Source organism: Procambarus clarkii, chromosome 1 (genome assembly GCF_040958095.1).
Source record: "Procambarus clarkii isolate CNS0578487 chromosome 1, FALCON_Pclarkii_2.0, whole genome shotgun sequence".
NCBI classification, from domain to species: Eukaryota; Metazoa; Arthropoda; class Malacostraca; order Decapoda; family Cambaridae; genus Procambarus; species Procambarus clarkii.
This window is the reverse complement of record NC_091150.1, coordinates 57,597,490-57,622,808: the sequence shown is the minus strand read 5'-3', so window position 1 is coordinate 57,622,808 and position 25,319 is coordinate 57,597,490. Positions and strand designations below refer to the sequence as shown.

General features: G+C 36.8%; 1 protein-coding gene across 1 annotated transcript; it reads right to left on the bottom strand.

Moving 5' to 3' along the window:
• Positions 1-1,913: 1,913 nt before the first annotated feature.
• Positions 1,914-4,512, bottom strand: LOC123749982 (procathepsin L-like). The gene is made up of 6 exons (XM_045732101.2): positions 4,414-4,512; positions 3,864-4,016; positions 3,521-3,727; positions 3,034-3,225; positions 2,610-2,775; positions 1,914-2,241 (listed from the first exon to the last, which is right to left on the bottom strand). The coding sequence occupies exons 1-6, from the start codon at positions 4,510-4,512 to the stop codon at positions 2,033-2,035; spliced, it is 1,026 nt and encodes a 341-aa protein (XP_045588057.2). The 3' UTR covers positions 1,914-2,032.
• Between the last annotated feature and the right edge of the window lie 20,807 nt (positions 4,513-25,319).

The following is a 25,319-nucleotide window of genomic DNA, read 5'->3' as shown; positions in this document are numbered from 1 at the left end:
AGTCTTGCTGCACACCCACCCACCTGGGCGGCAGCTTTACAGTCATGTGCATGCATTACCTACAGTAAGCAAATTTTGGATACTTCGCTTTCGGTTTCGGGCAGCACATCATTATGAATGAAGTACTTACACATTTCTTGGACACTATTGATGGTGTTATCTCTAAATTCCGCAATTTTTTCACAGTCCATTATATAATGACGCAAACTATGCGAATAGTTCTGCTGACAAGAGTTTACATCTGATGTCAAATCTACATCAGCAGATGTTACAAACTCCCAGAGGTACTTGTAGCCTAGAGGTACTAGGTATAGGAAAGTGTTGTTGTTGTCTCTCTTGGTAGGGGTGATGAAAGTTATACATTCTGAGCACATTGGCAGTCTTGGTAATCCATTTGGAGGGATGCTGATCTTCAAGGAAGAAGGCTTGTTTCCCTAATTAACTGTGTGACTAACCATCCTGTGAGATGGGAAAAATAGTCAAACCTATCGCTAATTCTCGATTATACACTAATCAAGAATTATAGCTAATTCTTGATTAGTCTATTTAGAGATATTACACACTCTGTGTAATATCTCACAATATCTCAAGTAATATAAGTAAATTTCAAGTAATATAAAGCAGGGTAGCATTGCTGTGTATATCTAATTTTGCTAATTCAAAAATAAAATAAAAATTATACTCATTTTGAATGACAACATTATTTTTCATTATTTTTGCTTAAACAGGAAATAGAGTATACCATTTAGTATAATGTAATATTTATGTATTTTACAAAGTGTTTAACCTGTAAGCTACATGTTGTTTTACATGGCTTATCTTTAAGTTTTTGTAAGTTTGTATTTAAAATTGTAATATCGAATTATCTTTGGGTATTGACGTGGATAATTATCAGATTTTACTTGCGTATTATTAGTATGTTAATTGAACTGTGTGTTTTGTTCTTTTTGAAACTAGTGTCACGTTATCCCTTATGTTTCAGTATATAAACCTGTCCAGAATGAGTTCTTTGTTATGCTGCTTAATTTTAATTTAACTTCTGCATTCTAGATCTGATGATGAATACGAGAAATATTCGAATGAATCGTGAATTTTAAGTAAAAAGTAAAGAGTTTAGCAATATATCTAATACATAAGTCATGTTATATATTATAGCTGATAACTTGTTAGGACTATGAAACTCAATAAATTTTAATATCATCTTTATTTTACCTGGTTGTTTATTACATACTTTGTTTTCATCATTGACTTCATACAGTGATTAAATCTTTCATTTTCTATACAAGCATGTTTTAGATATGTGTATATTTCCCACCATAATAATGCTATAATCATAGAGCATAACTATATGTCAAATGAGCTATTGCTTCCTGAAAGTCCATGTGGATTTTACAACAGAGAATTTTACCAATTATATCATTGTCTTTCTACACTTGTCTAATAATTTTACTTGACCATGATCAATTTTACATGGCCGATTCAGTAATTGACTCATAATAATCTCGAAATTGTTAATAAGTGTAATTAATTAAGGTTAAAGTTTTAATTTAAGGTATCGAAGCAGATGAATATGGTCTCAACAAATCCTAATAGGAGAATCATAGAGTACAGTTATTAGAGGATATCAGATATATGGTCTATGAAACAAGTTAAAATAGCCAATTTTCTATATCTTCTGAATAACTAATCTTATTATTTGAGAACAAAATTATATTCTGAATAACTAATCTTATGACTTGAGAACAAAATTATATTGTTTTTAATTAATAATAAAAAAATGAAAATTAAAAAAATGCGGTTAACTAAATTCTCATGTCAATCAATTTTCAAAATAATGTGGATTTCACATACAGCAATAATTCTAAATGGGGGACATCATTAATGCTAAAGCTAGCATTTTTGTGTTCATTAATTATAATTTAGAAATTATAAAGGTCTGGAGATGCAGTTTTGCCTCACCGGGCCTCTACGAGTTTACCAAAGAGGGAAGGAGGCAGCAGTAACAATGCCTCACATTGGCCTCTACGAGTGTTTATACAAGAGGGAAAGAGGCAGAAGTAGCAATGCCACACTGGTTATCACGGTTCCTCATCATCTTGATGTAGCCTTCATCACCCAGACTTGTACCCCAAGAGTTCTTCACCAGCCAGTAGTCAGTTCCGTCCTCCGTGGTGCCGTAACCCACAACCAGAACACCATGACCAAGCTCCGTCGTGCTACATTCTGGCTCGTCATAAACACCTGTAATATATATTCATTCTTAAAAATACAATGTTTAACAAATCACTTGCAAATTTCATATATAATTATTATAAAATAACCCTTTAAAATAATCTTATACTAAACCAATGGCATCAAATGGAACAAACAATAATGACAAGTGCCAACATGGTGACTGTAAGCACCACTGACTCTGCCGACTGATCTCAGACATCTAGTGCTGACATGGCTGTGTGCGTCTGTTTATATACAATAACATTAAATATAAATTGTTTATAAATACACACATGATGCACATTTTATGTTTATATTGACGATAAACTTTGTATAATGTTCTATATGGACGCACACACACTAATATACAATGCTCATAAAACAAAACAACTTACCATGGTGGTAAAACTGGATTGAGCCATGTGAGGCATCAATGCCAACAGATATTGGTCCAACTGAGGCAACAGCTTTCTTCAGAGCATCTTCACTTCCCGTACGAATATGAACAAAGCCAGTCACTCTAGCACCAGATTCTTGCGGGTTATACTGACACTTTCCTTCCTAATAAAGTAATGTTACAAAATAATGCATTAAAAATATGCAAAGCAGATTGAATATGCGTCAAATAATAAATTGTATATCTTCACATTGTTTATGGGTATCGCTTATGAAGACAATGTATTGCCTTCATAAGAACAATAGTATTGTATTCTATTATTCATAGAAATTATTCTTTCTTAATCATCATTCCAGTCAACATAATAATGTATTGTCAGTGACTTTAAGAGACGCAAAAGAAAATTATAGAACTGAGTGTACCTTTTTCTTATATGGATAGGCCTCCTCAGTGTCAATCCCACCATTGTCCTCAATGTACTTGAAAGCAGCAGTCATCAGTCCTCCGTCACAACCATCATTATCATATTTGGCGGAACAGTCGATCAAGTTCTGCTCAGAGAGGCTCACCAGCTTACCAGTCTTGCGGAAGTGTTGACCTTCCAGGGACCCAGTCTGTGAACCACACAAACATAATGAGAAATATCTGCACTTATTTATGTTTTTCAGTAAGATTGCCACTGAGGTAAAAGGTAACTAATTTAAATCGTAAGCAAACGTTTCAAGAATATGACTGAACAAATTTTTATGCTAACAAAACTCAATAAATTATATTACATGCAAAATTATTTTTAGCTTATCTGAAATAATATGCTTTTTATTTGTGCACATATTAATTTAAAAATTACTTCTGGTGTCATTGACCATTTAATTTTCAAATTAATTAAAGATGGGTGATGATAATACTCACAGCTGAGAAGGCCCAGCATGATCCACAGTGTCCCTGGTCCTTTACTGGGGTGACTGCTCCCTTCTCTCTCCAGTCAACAGTCTTGGGAAGGACAACATCATCATCTGGCTCAATGTAATGGGAACCATTGTACTTGCTGTTTAATGTATATCTTTCTGTGTGGTTCTTATGGAAACCAGCCATTGTTGACAAAAACTCCTCCTGAAGCTGTAAGAAATATTTTACATTTTATTTCATAACAAATATATTTTCTTTAGGCTGAAATCGAATATATGGGTATTGTTGTTCCGAAGGAAATAAAGATGTGGACAATGTTAAATCATGAGAAACTCATTCTGCTTACCATGTCACCATACGTGTTCATTCTGAGCCTGTATGGTTTGTGTCCTGTTGCAAACAGTTTGTTGTGTGCAGCAATCTTGTGTCTGTTCTCCATGAAAATGTTCATGCGGAATTTGTCTTCGACATCGGTGGTGTATTTCTTGGCATATTCAAGCTAAAAGAAAATCAATTATTGATCAGAAAAGCTCTTCATAAACGGTATATATGGAGCAGCATAAGAGTATTGCTGGTAACTACAACAGCAACGGTAGTGAAAAGAATTATACAAATTTTGAAAAATCGTGGGCAAAGTAAAAGTGCATATGGCACTCCACAAGTAGTTAATAATTGACTTCAGCAATCATTATGCTGGAGTGACCATTGGTCAGAATGTTTGTATTGAATTCAAAGTAAGTAACGCCAATATTTCCTAAAATCAGCCACTCAGAAAACGGGGTGCTTTAAATTTTCCGTGCAATGTCAAATGATTGCTATAGTTACACTACATAACTCCAAAAACTCTATTTTGAAACAAACTAACTTTTATTAATAAATTCTGTTTACATTCTTACCTTAAATGTCTCCCATTCTTCCAACACAACAGAATAGAAACGATCTGCAGATATTACAGCTAAAGCGGCAATCAACACTGATGCTGCCAAGAACTTCATCTGGTGGTAAAGAAAGTGTTTATTTTAATAAAACACAAGCATATATGGCTTGAAACTACATACAAATCTGAAATTATAGTTTTATATTAGACTGATAAAAATGTAATTGCATTAAGTCAAAACAGCTTCATGTAACTTTGCAGACTGCAAATCCTGGACTAATATGGGACCAGAAGCAATAACTTGTACACAAGGACAATTTTAAACAAAATTTAACATAAAATAACACACGATGGACTGTGTTAATATCACATAATTATGAATTAAAGCTAAGAAAACAAATCCAATTACATCCGGGAAGATGTTAATAAGCTACCCACTACTCACCTTGCCTCGTAGTCTGTTTGTTGCTGACTGGATTCCTTGATGATTCCTTCACAAACATATATACTTTGTGAGGGAGTCTCATGCAGGGGGGTGAGGTGAGATGGGATATGGCTCAAGAATACTAAAGTAGTGTTTCTCTTCGAAACCACCATCGTATGATTTATTGTTCGAAGTTGTCTTGTCACTCTTATTGTTTTCGAAGTTGTCGTGCCACTTTTATTGTTCGACGTATAACACGTCTAATTTATCAACACGTTTTCTCAAATATGGTGTGTAATATAATATTATAATATGTAATAGTGAAATATGCAGATTCATTTTCAACAATCGAACCTGGAAAGATCTCCCCAGTTAAATATAATAATAAACTGGTGCTGACTTTTAAGTATCATTGATTTAAATTGTTACTCAGAATTTACTTTAAATTTCTACCAATGAAAACCCAAAGATTTTTTTGATACTCCTTGTACTCTACATCTCTACTTTGCTGTAGATCATAAGTCACTCACACACCCAGGTAGGTCTCTTCCTTCATTTGCTGTCATCAGCTCTGTGAAGTTTACCAGTAGTTTGCCTGTTCACATTTGTCAAGATTATTAGTTTACGATTATTTCAATTAAAAGTGTCAGCCATTTGTCGAGGCATTAGAGTTATATCTTTGCTCTCCACTTTAGCACCCTAAGCAAATTTAGATATTGTACAGCAATAACAATAATCAATATGATTTATGTAAATCTAAAGCAATCTGGTCCCAGGATGGATCCTTGGGGCCAACCTCTTGAAACGTCTATCCAACTTAAGAACATAAGAACATAAGAACAAAGGCAACTGCGAATAGTTAGAGGAGACATGATAGAGGTTAACAAGTAGATGAATGGACATAACAGGGGGGATATTAATAGGGTATTAAAAATATCAACACAAGACAGAACACGAAACAATGGGTATAAATTGGATAAGTTTAGATTTAGGAAAGGCTTGGGTAAATACTGGTTCAGTAACAGGGTTGATGATTTGTGGAACCAATTGCCGCGTAACGTGGTGGATGTGGGGTCCCTCGATTGTTTCAAGCGCGGGTTGGACAAGTATATTGAGTGGGATTGGGTGGTTATAGATAGGAGCTGCCTCGTATGGGCCAATAGGCCTTCTGCAGTTACCTTTGTTCTTATGTTATGATGAAATGATTGAACTTACAGAGTACTGGGGATAGAATTTCAGAGATAAATGAAGCTCTGGCGATTAGACTAATGGGGGCGAGGGAGCTCATGAATTAACCCTCGCACTTCAAAAAGTGGGAAGAAATGAATAATGCATGTGAAAACATAATAAAAACTTTATATTCAAATGTTACAATGCACGATTAACAATTAACACCAAAATGGGAAGAATGTAAAGTAGATGCAGTTATTTTTCCCACTTATGTTCCAACACTGAATTTTGCTGCGGTTTGCCAATTCATTGATAATCGACATCGGTCTTACACTACACATCGCCTCCCTACATTTTAAGTCACTTAGAAGCAATATCTAAGGTTCTCTCTACGCGTCCATATAGGTGCTCCCAGCATTGTTCTCAGAGCATCATTTTGAGACACTTCCAGTTTCTCCCATTGGTTATCACTGAGGGATGTAAGAGCAGGAGCAGCATAGTCGATGAGTGATCTAACTGCTATCATGTCACCCCTAACTCTTCGCCTTTCCAGTGAATGCAACTTAAGCTTTGTTAATCTTTCTTCATATGAAAGATTTCTAATTTGGGGAATTAACTTAGTCATCCTACGCTGGACACGTTCAAGTGAATTTATATCCATTCTATAATATGGCGACCAAAACTGAACTCCATAATCTAAATGGGGCCTAACTAGAGCAAGATATAGCTTGAGAACCACATAAGAACATAAGAACATAAGAACAAAGGTAACTGCAGAAGGCCTATTGGCCCATACGAGGCAGCTCCTATTCTATAACCACCCAATCCCACTCATATACTTGTCCAACCCGTGCTTGAAACAATCGAGGGACCCCACCTCCACAATGTTACGCGGCAATTGGTTCCACAAATCAACAACCCTGTTACTGAACCAGTATTTACCCAAGTCTTTCCTAAATCTAAACTTATCCAATTTATATCCATTGTTTCGTGTTCTGTCCTGTGTTGATACTTTTAATACCCTATTAATATCCCCCCGGTTATGTCCATTCATCCACTTGTAAACCTCTATCATGTCACCCCTAACTCTTCGCCTTTCCAGTGAATTCCTTTCCAGACACCACACCAGGTGTCTTGTTACTAACGCTGCGATTAATATATCCAAGTCTCCGATTTGCCTTATTACGAACATTTATGCATTGATCCTTTTGTTTAAATTCTTACTAATCATAACTCCCAGATCCCTTTCGCAATCTGACTTCGCAATCTCAACACCATCTAGCTCGTATCTTGTAACCATATCATCATTACAAATTTATCATCATTATTTAATTTATGAAAAACATAAATTAATAATTGAGTCGCAACATGGTTTTATAAATGGCCGTTCATGTTTAACAAATTTGTTATCTTTTTATTCTAGCATTGTTGAGGCAGTTGATAGTGGTAAGGATTGCGATGTTGTATACCTTGACTTTAGCAAAGCTTTTGATACAGTGCCACATGAAAGACTGATTAAAAAAATAGAGTCTCATGGTATTGGGGGTGCTATATTAAGCTGGATTAGGGCATGGCTATACCAAAGGAAACAGAGAGTTAGTATAAATGGAATCAAGTCAGAGTGGGAAAATGTTGTAAGTGGAGTGCCTCAAGGCTCTGTCCTGGGACCTCTGTTGTTTATAATATATATAAATGATTTAGATTCAGGTTTGAGTAGCAACATTTGCAAATTTGCCGATGATACGAAAATCGGTAGGGAAATTAATTCGGAGGAGGACTCACTATCACTTCAACTTGATCTACATAGGGTTTTGAAATGGTCAAAGGATTGGCAGATGCAGTTTAATGCTGATAAATGTAAAGTTCTGAGGTTAGGTAATGATGATAGAGTTACAAGATACGAGCTAGATGGTGTTGTGATTGCGAAGTCGGATTGCGAAAGGGATCTGGGAGTTATGATTAGTAAGAATTTAAAACAAAAGGATCAATGCATAAATGTTCGTAATAAGGCAAATCGGACACTTGGATTTATTAATCGCAGCGTTAGTAACAAGACACCTGGTGTGGTTCTCAAGCTATATCTTGCTCTAGTTAGGCCCCATTTAGATTATGCAGTTCAGTTTTGGTCGCCATATTATAGAATGGATATAAATTCACTTGAACGTGTCCAGCGTAGGATGACTAAGTTAATTCCCCAAATTAGAAATCTTTCATATGAAGAAAGATTAACAAAGCTTAAGTTGCATTCACTGGAAAGGCGAAGAGTTAGGGGTGACATGATAGAGGTTTACAAGTGGATGAATGGACATAACCGGGGGGATATTAATAGGGTATTAAAAGTATCAACACAGGACAGAACACGAAACAATGGATATAAATTGGATAAGTTTAGATTTAGGAAAGACTTGGGTAAATACTGGTTCAGTAACAGGGTTGTTGATTTGTGGAACCAATTGCCGCGTAACATTGTGGAGGTGGGGTCCCTCGATTGTTTCAAGCACGGGTTGGACAAGTATATGAGTGGGATTGGGTGGTTATAGAATAGGAGCTGCCTCGTATGGGCCAATAGGCCTTCTGCAGTTACCTTTGTTCTTATGTTCTTATGTTCTTATTACCTAACCTCAGAACTTTACATTTATTAGCATTAAACTGCATCTGCCAATCCTTCGACCATTTCAAAACCCTATCTAGATCAACTTGAAGTGATAGTGAGTCCTACTCCGAACTAATTTCCATACCGATTTTCCTATCATCGGCCAATTTGCAAATGTTGCTATTCAAACCTGAATCTAAATCATTTATATATATTATAAACAACAGAGGACCCAGGACAGAGCCCTGAGGCACCCCACTTACAACATTTTCCCACTCTGACTTGACTCCATTTATACTAACTCTCTGTTTCCTTTGGTATAGCCATGCCCTAATCCAGCTTAATATAGCACCCCCAATACCATGAGACTATCTTTTTAATCAGTCTTTCATGTGGCACTGTATCAAAAGCTTTGCTAAAGTCAAGGTACACAACATCGCAATCCTTACCACTATCAACAGCCTCAACAATGCTAGAATAAAAAGATAACAAATTTGTTAAACATGAACGGCCATTTATAAAACCATGTTGCCACTCAATTATTAATTTATGTTTTTCAAGATGAAGACGAATTTTATTTGCTATTATAGATTCGAGTAATCCCAATATTCTTTCACAGTAACTTTCACAATATTCAGGATGCAAGAGCATGGTTATATCAAGGGAAACCAAGAGTTAAAATAAATGGAGTTAAATGAGTGTGAACAAATCTTATACAGTGTAGTTATACAGAACGGTTTTGGTCGCCATTCAAGTTCATAAGAACATAAGAACAAAGGTAACCGCAGAAGGCCTATTGGCCCATACGAGGCAGCTCCTATCTATAACCACTCAATCCCACTCATATACTTGTCCAACCCGCGCTTGAAACAATCGAGGGACCCCACCTCCACCACGTTACGCGGCAATTGGTTCCACAAATCAACAACCCTGTTACTGAACCAGTATTTACCCAAGTCTTTCCTAAATCTAAACTTATCCAATTTATACCCATTGTTTCGTGTTCTGTCTTGTGTTGATATTTTTAATACCCTATTAATATCCCTCCTGTTATGTCCATTCATCCACTTGTAACCTCTATCATGTCACCGCTAACTCTTCGCCTTTCCAGTGAATGCAACTTAAGCTTTGTTAATCTTTCTTCATATGAAAGATTTCTAATTTGGGGAATTAACTTAGTCATCCTACGCTGGACACGTTCAAGTGAATTTATATCCATTCTATAATATGGCGACCAAAACTGAACTGCATAATCTAAATGGGGCCTAACTAGAGCAAGATATAGCTTGAGAACCACACCAGGTGTCTTGTTACTAACGCTGCGATTAATAAATCCAAGTGTCCGATTTGCCTTATTACGAACATTTATGCATTGATCCTTTTGTTTTAAATTCTTACTAATCATAACTCCCAGATCCCTTTCGCAATCCGACTTCGCAATCACAACACCATCTAGCTCGTATCTTGTAACTCTATCATCATTACCTAACCTCAGAACTTTACATTTATCAGCATTAAACTGCATCTGCCAATCCTTTGACCATTTCAAAACCCTATCTAGATCAACTTGAAGTGATAGTGAGTCCTCCTCCGAATTAATTTCCCTACCGATTTTCGTATCATCGGCAAATTTGCAAATGTTGCTACTCAAACCTGAATCTAAATCATTTATATATATTATAAACAACAGAGGTCCCAGGACAGAGCCTTGAGGCACTCCACTTACAACATTTTCCCACTCTGACTTGATTCCATTTATACTAACTCTCTGTTTCCTTTACATAAGAACATAAGAACAAAGGTAACTGCAGAAGGCCTATTGGCCCATACGAGGCAGCTCCTATTCTATAACCACCCAATCCCACTCATATACTTGTCCAACCCGCGCTTGAAACAATCGAGGGACCCCACCTCCACCACGTTACGCGGCAATTGGTTCCACAAATCTACAACCCTGTTACTGAACCAGTATTTACCCAAGTCTTTCCTAAATCTAAACTTATCCAATTTATACCCATTGTTTCGTGTTCTGTCCTGTGTTGATACTTTTAATACCCTATTAATATCCCCCTTGTTATGTCCATTCACCCACTTGTAAACCTCTATCATGTCGCCCCTAACTCTTCGCCTTTCCAGTGAATGCAACTTAAGCTTTGTTAATCTTTCTTCATATGAAAGATTTCTAATTTGGGGAATTAACTTAGTCATCCTACGCTGGACACGTTCAAGTGAATTTATATCCATTCTATAATATGGCGACCAAAACTGAACTGCATAATCTAAATGGGGCCTAACTAGAGCAAGATATAGCTTGAGAACCACACCAGGTGTCTTGTTACTAACGCTGCGATTAATAAATCCAAGTGTCCGATTTGCCTTATTACGAACATTTATGCATTGATCCTTTTGTTTTAAATTCTTACTAATCATAACTCCCAGATCCCTTTCGCAATCCGACTTAAGAACATAAGAACATAAGAACAAAGGTAACTGCAGAAGGCCTATTGGCCCATACGAGGCAGCTCCTATTCTATAACCACCCAATCCCACTCATATACTTGTCCAACCCGTGCTTGAAACAATCGAGGGACCCCACCTTCACAATGTTACGCGGCAATTGGTTCCACAAATCAACAACCCTGTTACTGAACCAGTATTTACCCAAGTCTTTCCTAAATCTAAACTTATCCAATTTATATCCATTGTTTCGTGTTCTGTCCTGTGTTGATACTTTTAATACCCTATTAATATCCCCCCGGTTATGTCCATTCATCCACTTGTAAACCTCTATCATGTCTCCCCTAACTCTTCGCCTTTCCAGTGAATGCAACTTAAGCTTTGTTAATCTTTCTTCATATGAAAGATTTCTAATTTGGGGAATTAACTTAGTCATCCTACGCTGGACACGTTCAAGTGAATTTATATCCATTCTATAATATGGCGACCAAAACTGAACTGCATAATCTAAATGGGGCCTAACTAGAGCAAGATATAGCTTGAGAACCACACCAGGTGTCTTGTTACTAACGCTGCGATTAATAAATCCAAGTGTCCGATTTGCCTTATTACGAACATTTATGCATTGATCCTTTTGTTTTAAATTCTTACTAATCATAACTCCCAGATCCCTTTCGCAATCCGACTTCGCAATCACAACACCATCTAGCTCGTATCTTGTAACTCTATCATCATTACCTAACCTCAGAACTTTTACATTTATCAGCATTAAACTGCATCTGCCAATCCTTTGACCATTTCAAAACCCTATCTAGATCAACTTGAAGTGATAGTGAGTCCTCCTCCGAATTAATTTCCCTACCGATTTTCGTATCATCGGCAAATTTGCAAATGTTGCTACTCAAACCTGAATCTAAATCATTTATATATATTATAAACAACAGAGGTCCCAGGACAGAGCCTTGAGGCACTCCACTTACAACATTTTCCCACTCTGACTTGATTCCATTTATACTAACTCTCTGTTTCCTTTGGTATAGCCATGCCCTAATCCAGCTTAATATAGCACCCCCAATACCATGAGACTCTATTTTTTTAATCAGTCTTTCATGTGGCACTGTATCAAAAGCTTTGCTAAAGTCAAGGTATACAACATCGCAATCCTTACCACTATCAACTGCCTCAACAATGCTAGAATAAAAAGATAACAAATTTGTTAAACATGAACGGCCATTTATAAAACCATGTTGCGACTCAATTATTAATTTATGTTTTTCAAGATGAAGACGAATTTTATTTGCTATTATAGATTCGAGTAACTTTCCCACAATAGACGTTAGGCTAATTGGTCGATAGTTAGACGCAAGTGATCTATCTCCTTTCTTAAAAACTGGTATCACATTAGCAACTTTCCAAAACTCTGGCACTCTGCCTGACTCTATTGATTTATTAAATATGGTTGACAGTGGGTCACAAAGCTCCTCTTTGCATTCTTTAAGCACCCTAGCAAACACTTCATCCGGCCCTGGGGATTTGTTTGGTTTGAGTTTTACTATTTGTTTAAGAACATCCTCCCTGGTAACTGCTAAACTTGTCAACCTGTCCTCGTCCCCACCCACATAGACTTGTTCGGCTGAAGGCATATTGTTAAGTTCCTCTTTAGTAAATACAGATACAAAATATTTATTAAAAATACTACTCATCTCTTCATCACTATCTGTTATTTGACCTGTCTCAGTTTTTAATGGACCTATCCTTTCCCTAGTCTTAGTACGATATAACTGAAAAAACCCTTTAGGATTTGTCTTTGCTTGCCCTGCTATGCGAACTTCATAGTTTCTTTTTGCTTTCCTTATCTCTTTTTTAACATTTCTAACCAGTTGTACGAATTCCTGTTCTAAAGTGACCTCCCCATTTTTAATCCTTTTGTACCAAGCTCTCTTTTTACCTATAAGGTTCTTCAAATTCTTTGTTATCCACTTTGGGTCATTAGTATACGATCTATTCAATTTGTATGGTATACTACGTTCCTGTGCTTTGTTTAGAATATTCTTAAATAAGTTATATATTGAATCCACATCGAAATCCCCATTTAAGTCACCTATCGCTGGGTTCATGTCTCGCTCCAAGACCGGCCCACACCCCATACCCAAGCCATTCCAATCAATTTGACTTCGCAATCACAACACCATCTAGCTCGTATCTTGTAACTCTATCATCATTACCTAACCTCAGAACTTTACATTTATCAGCATTAAACTGCATCTGCCAATCCTTTGACCATTTCAAAACCCTATCTAGATCAACTTGAAGTGATAGTGAGTCCTCCTCCGAATTAATTTCCCTACCGATTTTCGTATCATCGGCAAATTTGCAAATGTTGCTACTCAAACCTGAATCTAAATCATTTATATATATTATAAACAACAGAGGTCCCAGGACAGAGCCTTGAGGCACTCCACTTACAACATTTTCCCACTCTGACTTGATTCCATTTATACTAACTCTCTGTTTCCTTTGGTATAGCCATGCCCTAATCCAGCTTAATATAGCACCCCCAATACCATGAGACTCTATTTTTTTAATCAGTCTTTCATGTGGCACTGTATCAAAAGCTTTGCTAAAGTCAAGGTATACAACATCGCAATCCTTACCACTATCAACTGCCTCAACAATGCTAGAATAAAAAGATACCAAATTTGTTAAACATGAACGGCCATTTATAAAACCATGTTGCGACTCAATTATTAATTTATGTTTTTCAAGATGAAGACACACTTCTATGGGAACACTTCTATGGAAGAAATGAAATGTATGCTCGTGATGGGGTGCATCTATCGAGAGCTGGGGTTGTTGCTGTTGCGAACTCGCTAGAAGAAGTGGTTAGAGGTGTTTGTTTGGGTTTAAACTGTTAGTAGATAGAGGTATGGGAATTGATTTGGAGGAAGGAGGTAATAAAAGTATGTGTTTGTGGGAGAAAGGAATTGGCAAAACGATCAGGGAAAGAGAAGGTCCGCAAAATAACAATTCACTTAGGGTATATTACACTAACAGTAGAAGTCTAAGAAATAAAATTAACGAATTAAATGCTCTTGTCTGCACAGAAAAAATAGATATTATTGCACTTACCGAAACGTGGATGAATGTAGAAAATAGAGAACTATTAGCTGAATACCAAATATATGGATTTAAACTATTTCACACAGATAGATATATTAGACGAGGAGGTGGAGTAGCCATATATGTTAGGGACAATTTGAAATGTAGTCTCAAAGAGGGAATCAAAACAGAGCCACACACAGAAACTATTTGGATTGAATTAAACGAAAAAGCTAATAATATTATAATAGGAGTAATATATAGGCCACCAAATTTAGACAGAATGGAAGCAAAGCATCTATGGGATGAAATATCTAGAGCATCTAGATCTAACAGTATTTATGTCATGGGTGACTTTAATTTTAGCGGAATAAACTGGTTGAACAAAACAGGGAATAGTGAAGCAGAAGATTTTCTAGAATTAATTGACGATTGCTTTCTTACGCAACACATTAAGGAACCAACACGGGAAAATAATATTTTAGATTTAGTGTTAACTAACAGGGAAACGCAAATTAATGACATCGAAATAGGGAGTGAGCTAGGGAGCAGTGATCACAAAGAAATCAGATTTAGCATAGAATGGAATAGACCAGTAGGAGAAAATTCTGTTAAAGTGCCAGATTTTCGAAAAGCTGATTTTAATAGCCTAAGAAATTTTTTGGGTCAAATTGATTGGAAAGGCTTGGGTATGGGGTGTGGGCCGGTCTTGGAGCGAGACATGAACCCAGCGATAGGTGACTTAAATGGGGATTTCGATGTGGATTCAATATATAACTTATTTAAGAATATTCTAAACAAAGCACAGGAACGTAGTATACCATACAAATTGAATAGATCGTATACTAATGACCCAAAGTGGATAACAAAGAATTTGAAGAACCTTATAGGTAAAAAGAGAGCTTGGTACAAAAGGATTAAAAATGGGGAGGTCACTTTAGAACAGGAATTCGTACAACTGGTTAGAAATGTTAAAAAAGAGATAAGGAAAGCAAAAAGAAACTATGAAGTTCGCATAGCAGGGCAAGCAAAGACAAATCCTAAAGGGTTTTTTCAGTTATAACGTACTAAGACTAGGGAAAGGATAGGTCCATTAAAAACTGAGACAGGTCAAATAACAGATAGTGATGAAGAGATGAGTAGTATTTTTAATAAATATTTTGTATCTGTATTTACTAAAGAGGAACTTAACAATATGCCTTCAGCCGAACAAGTCTATGTGGGTGGGGACGAGGACAGGTTGACGAGTTTAGCAGTTACCAGGGAGGATGTTCTTAAACAAATAGTAAAACTCAAACCAAACAAATCCCCAGGGCCGGATGAAGTGTTTGCTAGGGTGCTTAAAGAATGCAAAGAGGAGCTTTGTGACCCACTGTCAACCATATTTAATAAATCAATAGAGTCAGGCAGAGTGCCAGAGTTTTGGAAAGTTGCTAATGTGATACCAGTTTTTACGAAAGGAGATAGATCACTTGCGTCTAACTATCGACCAATTAGCCTAACGTCTATTGTGGGAAAGTTACTCGAATCTATAATAGCAAATAAAATTCGTCTTCATCTTGAAAAACATAAATTAATAATTGAGTCGCAACATGGTTTTATAAATGGCCGTTCATGTTTAACAAATTTGTTATCTTTTTATTCTAGCATTGTTGAGGCAGTTGATAGTGGTAAGGATTGCGATGTTGTATACCTTGACTTTAGCAAAGCTTTTGATACAGTGCCACATGAAAGACTGATTAAAAAAATAGAGTCTCATGGTATTGGGGGTGCTATATTAAGCTGGATTAGGGCATGGCTATACCAAAGGAAACAGAGAGTTAGTATAAATGGAATCAAGTCAGAGTGGGAAAATGTTGTAAGTGGAGTGCCTCAAGGCTCTGTCCTGGGACCTCTGTTGTTTATAATATATATAAATGATTTAGATTCAGGTTTGAGTAGCAACATTTGCAAATTTGCCGATGATACGAAAATCGGTAGGGAAATTAATTCGGAGGAGGACTCACTATCACTTCAAGTTGATCTAGATAGGGTTTTGAAATGGTCAAAGGATTGGCAGATGCAGTTTAATGCTGATAAATGTAAAGTTCTGAGGTTAGGTAATGATGATAGAGTTACAAGATACGAGCTAGATGGTGTTGTGATTGTGAAGTCGGATTGCGAAAGGGATCTGGGAGTTATGATTAGTAAGAATTTAAAACAAAAGGATCAATGCATAAATGTTCGTAATAAGGCAAATCGGACACTTGGATTTATTAATCGCAGCGTTAGTAACAAGACACCTGGTGTGGTTCTCAAGCTATATCTTGCTCTAGTTAGGCCCCATTTAGATTATGCAGTTCAGTTTTGGTCGCCATATTATAGAATGGATATAAATTCACTTGAACGTGTCCAGCGTAGGATGACTAAGTTAATTCCCCAAATTAGAAATCTTTCATATGAAGAAAGATTAACAAAGCTTAAGTTGCATTCACTGGAAAGGCGAAGAGTTAGGGGTGACATGATAGAGGTTTACAAGTGGATGAATGGACATAACCGGGGGGATATTAATAGGGTATTAAAAGTATCAACACAGGACAGAACACGAAACAATGGATATAAATTGGATAAGTTTAGATTTAGGAAAGACTTGGGTAAATACTGGTTCAGTAACAGGGTTGTTGATTTGTGGAACCAATTGCCGCGTAACATTGTGGAGGTGGGGTCCCTCGATTGTTTCAAGCACGGGTTGGACAAGTATATGAGTGGGATTGGGTGGTTATAGAATAGGAGCTGCCTCGTATGGGCCAATAGGCCTTCTGCAGTTACCTTTGTTCTTATGTTCTTAAGACGAATTTTATTTGCTATTATAGATTCGAGTAACTTTCCCACAATAGACGTTAGGCTAATTGGTCGATAGTTAGACGCAAGTGATCTATCTCCTTTCTTAAAAACTGGTATCACATTAGCAACTTTCCAAAACTCTGGCACTCTGCCTGACTCTATTGATTTATTAAATATGGTTGACAGTGGGTCACAAAGCTCCTCTTTGCATTTTTTAAGCACCCTAGCAAACACTTCATCCGGCCCTGGGGATTTGTTTGGTTTGAGTTTTACTATTTGTTTAAGAACATCCTCCCTGGTAACTGCTAAACTCGTCAACCTGTCCTCGTCCCCACCCACATAGACTTGTTCGGCTGAAGGCATATTGTTAAGTTCCTCTTTAGTAAATACAGATACAAAATATTTATTAAAAATACTACTCATCTCTTCATCACTATCTGTTATTTGACCTGTCTCAGTTTTTAATGGACCTATCCTTTCCCTAGTCTTAGTACGATATAACTGAAAAAAACCTTTAGGATTTGTCTTTGCTTGCCCTGCTATGCGAACTTCATAGTTTCTTTTTGCTTTCCTTATCTCTTTTTTAACATTTCTAACCAGTTGTACGAATTCCTGTTCTAAAGTGACCTCCCCATTTTTAATCCTTTTGTACCAAGCTCTCTTTTTACCTATAAGGTTCTTCAAATTCTTTGTTATCCACTTTGGGTCATTAGTATACGATCTATTCAATTTGTATGGTATACTACGTTCCTGTGCTTTGTTTAGAATATTCTTAAATAAGTTATATATTGAATCCACATCGAAATCCCCATTTAAGTCACCTATCGCTGGGTTCATGTCTCGCTCCAAGACCGGCCCACACCCCATACCCAAGCCTTTCCAATCAATTTGACCCAAAAAATTTCTTAGGCTATTAAAATCAGCTTTTCGAAAATCTGGCACTTTAACAGAATTTTCTCCTACTGGTCTATTCCATTCTATGCTAAATCTGATTTCTTTGTGATCACTGCTCCCTAGCTCACTCCCTATTTCGATGTCATTAATTTGCGTTTCCCTGTTAGTTAACACTAAATCTAAAATATTATTTTCCCGTGTTGGTTCCTTAATGTGTTGCGTAAGAAAGCAATCGTCAATTAATTCTAGAAAATCTTCTGCTTCACTATTCCCTGTTTTGTTCAACCAGTTTATTCCGCTAAAATTAAAGTCACCCATGACATAAATACTGTTAGATCTAGATGCTCTAGATATTTCATCCCATAGATGCTTTGCTTCCATTCTGTCTAAATTTGGTGGCCTATATATTACTCCTATTATAATATTATTAGCTTTTTCGTTTAATTCAATCCAAATAGTTTCTGTGTGTGGCTCTGTTTTGATTCCCTCTTTGAGACTACATTTCAAATTGTCCCTAACATATATGGCTACTCCACCTCCTCGTCTAATATATCTATCTGTGTGAAATAGTTTAAATCCATAAATAAGTCGTTGAAGTGATAGTGAGTCCTCCTCCGAATTAATTTCCCTACCGATTTCCGTATCATCGGCAAATTTGCAAATGTTGCTACTCAAACCTGAATCTAAATCATTTATATATATTATAAACAACAGAGGTCCCAGGACAGAGCCCTGAGGTACTCCACTAACAACATTATCCCACTCTGACTTAACCCCATTTATACTAACTCTCTCTTTCCTTTGGAATAGCCATGCCCTAATCCAAGTTAATATAGCACTCCTAATACCATGAGCTTCTATTTTTTAATTAGTCTTTCATGTGGCACTGTATCAAAAGCTTTGCTAAAGTCAAGGTACACAACATCACAAACCTTACCACTATCAACTGCCTCAACTATGCTGGAATAAAAAGTTAGCAAATTTGTTAAACATGAACGGACATTTGTAAAACCATGTTGCGACTTATTTATTAATTTATGCTTTTCAAGATGGAGACGAATTGTATTTGCAATTATTGATTCAAGTAACTTTCCCACAATAGACGTTAGGCTAATTGGCCGATAGTTTGACCCAAGTGATCTATCTCCTTTCTTAAAAATTGGTACCACATTAGCTACCTTCCATGATTCTGGCACTCTGCCTGACTCTATTGATTTATTAAATATGGTAGACAGTGGCTCGGAAAGCTCCTCTTTGCATTCTTTAAGCACCCTGGCAAACACTTCATCCGGCCCTGGGGATTTGTTTGGTTTTAGCTTTTCTAATTGTTTAATTACATCCTCCCTGGTAACTGCTAAACTAGTCAACCTGTCCTCATCCCCACCCACATAGACTTGTTCGGCTAAAGGCATATTGTTAGGTTTTTCTTTAGTAAATACAGATATAAAATATTTGTTAAAAATACTACTCATCTCCTTGTCATTATCCATTATTTGATCTGTCTCAGATTTTAATGGATCTATCCTTTCCCTAGTCTTAGTTCGATATAACTGAAAAAACCCTTTAGGATTTGACTGCTTGCTCTGCTATGCGAACTTCATAGTTTCTTTTTGCTTTCCTAATCTCTTTTTTAACATTTCTAACCAGTTGTATGAATTCCTGTTCTAAACTGGCTTCCCCATTCTTAATCCTTTTGTACCAAGCTCTCTTTTTACCTATAAATTTAAGTTCTTTAAATTATTTGTTATCCACTTTGGGTCATTAGTATTCGATCTATTCAATTTGTATATAAGATATATATTTTCAAAAAGCTGATTTTAAGTTTATCAGCTGATTTTATAACTAGAGCAAGATATATAAGCTATATATTGCTCTGGTTAGGCCCCATTTAGATTATGGAGTTCAGTTTTGGTCGCCGTATTATAGAATGGATATAAATTCACTTGAACGTGTCCAACGTAGGATGACTAAGTTAATTCCCCAAATTAGAAATCTTTCATATGAAGAAAGATTAAAAAAGCTTAAGTTGCATTCACTGGAAAGGTGAAGAGTTAGGGGTGACATGATAGAGGTTTACAAGTGGATGAGTGGACATAACAGGGGGGATATTAATACGGTATTAAAAATGTTAACACAAGACAGAACACGAAACAATGGGTATAAAGTTTAGATTTAGGAAAGACTTGGGTAAATACTTGTTCAGTAACAGGGTTGTTGATTTGTGGAACCAATTGCCGCGTAACGTGGTGGAGGTGGGGTCCCTTGATTGTTTCAAGCGCGGGTTGGACAAGTATATGAGTGGGATTGGGTGGTTATAGATAGGAGCTGCCTCGTATGGGCCAATAGGCCTTCTGCAGTTACCTTTGTTCTTATGTATGGTAAACTACGTTCCTGTGCTTTGTTTAGAATATTCTTAAATAAGTTATATATTAAATCCACATCGAAATCCCGATTTACGTCACCTATCGCTGGGTTTATGTCTCGCTCCAAGACCGGCCCACACCACATACATAAGAACATAAGAACAAAGGTAACTGCAGAAGGCCTATTGGCCCATACGAGGCAGCTCCTATTCTATAACCACCCAATCCCACTCATATACTTGTCCAACCCGTGCTTGAAACAATCGAGGGACCCCACCTCCACAATGTTACGCGGCAATTGGTTCCACAAATCAACAACCCTGTTACTGAACCAGTATTTACCCAAGTCTTTCCTAAATCTAAACTTATCCAATTTATATCCATTGTTTCGTGTTCTGTCCTGTGTTGATACTTTTAATACCCTATTAATATCCCCCCGGTTATGTCCATTCATCCACTTGTAAACCTCTATCATGTCACCCCTAACTCTTCGCCTTTCCAGTGAATGCAACTTAAGCTTTGTTAATCTTTCTTCATATGAAAGATTTCTAATTTGGGGAATTAACTTAGTCATCCTACGCTGGACACGTTCAAGTGAATTTATATCCATTCTATAATATGGCGACCAAAACTGAACTGCATAATCTAAATGGGGCCTAACTAGAGCAAGATATAGCTTGAGAACCACACCAGGTGTCTTGTTACTAACGCTGCGATTAATAAATCCAAGTGTCCGATTTGCCTTATTACGAACATTTATGCATTGATCCTTTTGTTTTAAATTCTTACTAATCATAACTCCCAGATCCCTTTCGCAATCCGACTTCGCAATCACAACACCATCTAGCTCGTATCTTGTAACTCTATCATCATTACCTAACCTCAGAACTTTACATTTATCAGCATTAAACTGCATCTGCCAATCCTTTGACCATTTCAAAACCCTATCTAGATCAACTTGAAGTGATAGTGAGTCCTCCTCCGAATTAATTTCCCTACCGATTTTCGTATCATCGGCAAATTTGCAAATGTTGCTACTCAAACCTGAATCTAAATCATTTATATATATTATAAACAACAGAGGTCCCAGGACAGAGCCTTGAGGCACTCCACTTACAACATTTTCCCACTCTGACTTGATTCCATTTATACTAACTCTCTGTTTCCTTTGGTATAGCCATGCCCTAATCCAGCTTAATATAGCACCCCCAATACCATGAGACTCTATTTTTTTAATCAGTCTTTCATGTGGCACTGTATCAAAAGCTTTGCTAAAGTCAAGGTATACAACATCGCAATCCTTACCACTATCAACTGCCTCAACAATGCTAGAATAAAAAGATAACAAATTTGTTAAACATGAACGGCCATTTATAAAACCATGTTGCGACTCAATTATTAATTTATGTTTTTCAAGATGAAGACGAATTTTATTTGCTATTATAGATTCGAGTAACTTTCCCACAATAGACGTTAGGCTAATTGGTCGATAGTTAGACGCAAGTGATCTATCTCCTTTCTTAAAAACTGGTATCACATTAGCAACTTTCCAAAACTCTGGCACTCTGCCTGACTCTATTGATTTATTAAATATGGTTGACAGTGGGTCACAAAGCTCCTCTTTGCATTCTTTAAGCACCCTAGCAAACACTTCATCCGGCCCTGGGGATTTGTTTGGTTTGAGTTTTACTATTTGTTTAAGAACATCCTCCCTGGTAACTGCTAAACTCGTCAACCTGTCCTCGTCCCCACCCACATAGACTTGTTCGGCTGAAGGCATATTGTTAAGTTCCTCTTTAGTAAATACAGATACAAAATATTTATTAAAAATGCTACTCATCTCTTCATCACTATCTGTTATTTGACCTGTCTCAGTTTTTAATGGTCCTATCCTTTCCCTAGTCTTAGTACGATATAACTGAAAAAACCCTTTAGGATTTGTCTTTGCTTGCCCTGCTATGCGAACTTCATAGTTTCTTTTTGCTTTCCTTATCTCTTTTTTAACATTTCTAACCAGTTGTACGAATTCCTGTTCTAAAGTGACCTCCCCATTTTTAATCCTTTTGTACCAAGCTCTCTTTTTACCTATAAGGTTCTTCAAATTCTTTGTTATCCACTTTGGGTCATTAGTATACGATCTATTCAATTTGTATGGTATACTACGTTCCTGTGCTTTGTTTAGAATATTCTTAAATAAGTTATATATTGAATCCACATCGAAATCCCCATTTAAGTCACCTATCGCTGGGTTCATGTCTCGCTCCAAGACCGGCCCACACCCCATACCCAAGCCTTTCCAATCAATTTGACCCAAAAAATTTCTTAGGCTATTAAAATCAGCTTTTCGAAAATCTGGCACTTTAACAGAATTTTCTCCTACTGGTCTATTCCATTCTATGCTAAATCTGATTTCTTTGTGATCACTGCTCCCTAGCTCACTCCCTATTTCGATGTCATTAATTTGCGTTTCCCTGTTAGTTAACACTAAATCTAAAATATTATTTTCCCGTGTTGGTTCCTTAATGTGTTGCGTAAGAAAGCAATCGTCAATTAATTCTAGAAAATCTTCTGCTTCACTATTCCCTGTTTTGTTCAACCAGTTTATTCCGCTAAAATTAAAGTCACCCATGACATAAATACTGTTAGATCTAGATGCTCTAGATATTTCATCCCATAGATGCTTTGCTTCCATTCTGTCTAAATTTGGTGGCCTATATATTACTCCTATTATAATATTATTAGCTTTTTCGTTTAATTCAATCCAAATAGTTTCTGTGTGTGGCTCTGTTTTGATTCCCTCTTTGAGACTACATTTCAAATTATCCCTAACATATATGGCTACTCCACCTCCTCGTCTAATATATCTATCTGTGTGAAATAGTTTAAATCCATATATTTGATATTCAGCTAATAGTTCTCTATTTTCTACATTCATCCACGTTTCGGTAAGTGCAATAATATCTATTTTTTCTGTGCAGACAAGAGCATTTAATTCGTTAATTTTATTTCTTAGACTTCTACTGTTAGTGTAATATACCCTAAGTGAATTGTTATTTTGCGGACCTTCTCTTTCCCTGATCGTTTTGCCAATTCCTTTCTCCCACAAACACATACTTTTATTACCTCCTTCCTCCAAATCAATTCCCATACCTCTATCTACTAACAGTTTAAACCCAAACAAACACCTCTAACCACTTCTTCTAGCGAGTTCGCAACAGCAACAACCCCAGCTCTCGATAGATGCACCCCATCACGAGCATACATTTCATTTCTTCCATAGAAGTGTTCCCAGTTGTCTATGAAAGATATTGCATTTGATTTGCAATATCTTTCCAGCCGGCAATTGACACCAAGTGCCCTCGATATCCATTCATTTCCCACTCCCTTTCTTGGAAGAATGCCACATATGATCGGGATTCCTCCCTTGCTCCTAACTAACTCTATGGCTGTTTTATACCTCTGAATCAGTTCCTCACTCCTGACTCGACCAACATCATTTCCTCCCACGCTAATGCAAATAATGGGATTGTTCCCATTACCAGCCATAATATCATTCATGTTGTTTATAATATCACCAATGCCAGCTCCGGGATAGCAAACCCTTAACCTGTTCCCCCTATCTCTAGCACAAAACGTTCTATCCAAATACCTTATCTGGGAATCTCCCACAACTAATGTTTGCTTAGGTACTTCCTTTACTTTCTGAGGAGCCTGCGCTTCCTTTCTCTTCGTTGCTTTCCCTTTTGCGCGATCCACAGTCTCTCCACAGCACTCGTCCTCCAAAACGTCAAATGAATTTGAAGTTGCTATGGCGTTTGAAGGCGGCTTTATCAAAGTCTTCTTAAGGCCCCTGTCTTTCGCAACTCTCCAAGACGAGGTCCCTTTACTGCTGGTCTCCTCCTTCGTTACTTCTCGTTGTTTTTTAAGCTGACGCACCTCCTCCCGCAGAGAGTCCAACTCTGTCCTCAGGGCTCCCACTAGAGTCACCAGGTCCTTCACTACAACTTCCATATTGCTATGATAATATAACAACACTCAGGAGCTCCGGTTAACACAACCTCTCACTGTGACTTCACCTGACCGACTGCAAAACCCAAAACTTTCCAATCTTTTTGACCTAAAAAAATTCTTAGGCTATTAAAATCAGCTTTTCGAAAATCTGGCACTTTAACAGAATTTTCTCCTACAGGTCTATTCCATACTATGCTAAATCTGATTACTTTGTGATCACTGTTCCCTAGCTCACTCCCTATTTCGATGTCATTAATTTGTGTTTCCCTGTTAGTTAACACTAAATCTAAAATATTATTTTCCCGCGTTGGTTCCTTAATGTGTTGCGTAAGAAAGCAATCGTCAATTAATTCTAGAAAATCTTCTGCTTCACTATTCCCTGTTTTGTTCACCCAGTTTATTCCACTAAAATTAAAGTCACTCATGACATAAATACTGTTAGATCTAGATGCTCTAGATATTTCATCCCATAGATGCTTTGCTTCCATTCTGTCTAAATTTGGTGGCCTATATATAACTCCTATTATAATATTATTTGCCTTTTCGTTTAATTCTATCTAAATAGTTTCTGTGTGTGGCTCAGTTTTTATTCCCTCTTTGAGACTACATTTAAATGTCCCTAACATATATGGCTACTCCCCCTCCTCGTCTAATATATCTATCTGTGTGAAATAATTTAAATTCATTTATCTGATATTCAGCTAATAGTTCTCTATTTTCTACATTCATCCACGTTTCGGTAAGTGCAATAATATCTATTTTTCTGTGCAGACAAGAGCATTTAATTCATTAATTTTATTTCTTAGACTTCGACTGTTAGTGTAATATATCCTAAGTGAATTGCTATTTTGAGGCCCTTTTCTTTCCCTGATCATTTTGCCAATTCCTTTCTCCCACGAACACATACTTTTATTACCTCCTTCCTCCAAATCAATTCCCATACCACTATCTACTAACAGTTTAAACCCAAACAAACACCTCTAACCACTGGTTCCAACGAGTTCGCAACAGCAACAGCCCTCGATAGATGCACCCCATCACGAGCATACATTTCATTTCTTCCATAGAAGTGTTCCCAGTTGTCAATGAAA

What these genes read in the sequence shown, in the direction of transcription:
- LOC123749982 (XM_045732101.2), bottom strand. Translation starts at nt 4,512, where the DNA reads ATGAAGTTCTTGGCAGCATCAGTGTTGATTGCCGCTTTAGCTGTAATA. An exon ending in AAGAATGGGAGACATTTAAG is followed by an intron (nt 4,017 to 4,413) that starts GTAAGAATGTAA and finishes ATTTTCTTTTAG; the next exon opens with CTTGAATATGCCAAGAAATA. An exon ending in CATGCTGGGCCTTCTCAGCT is followed by an intron (nt 3,226 to 3,520) that starts GTGAGTATTATC and finishes TGTGGTTCACAG; the next exon opens with ACTGGGTCCCTGGAAGGTCA.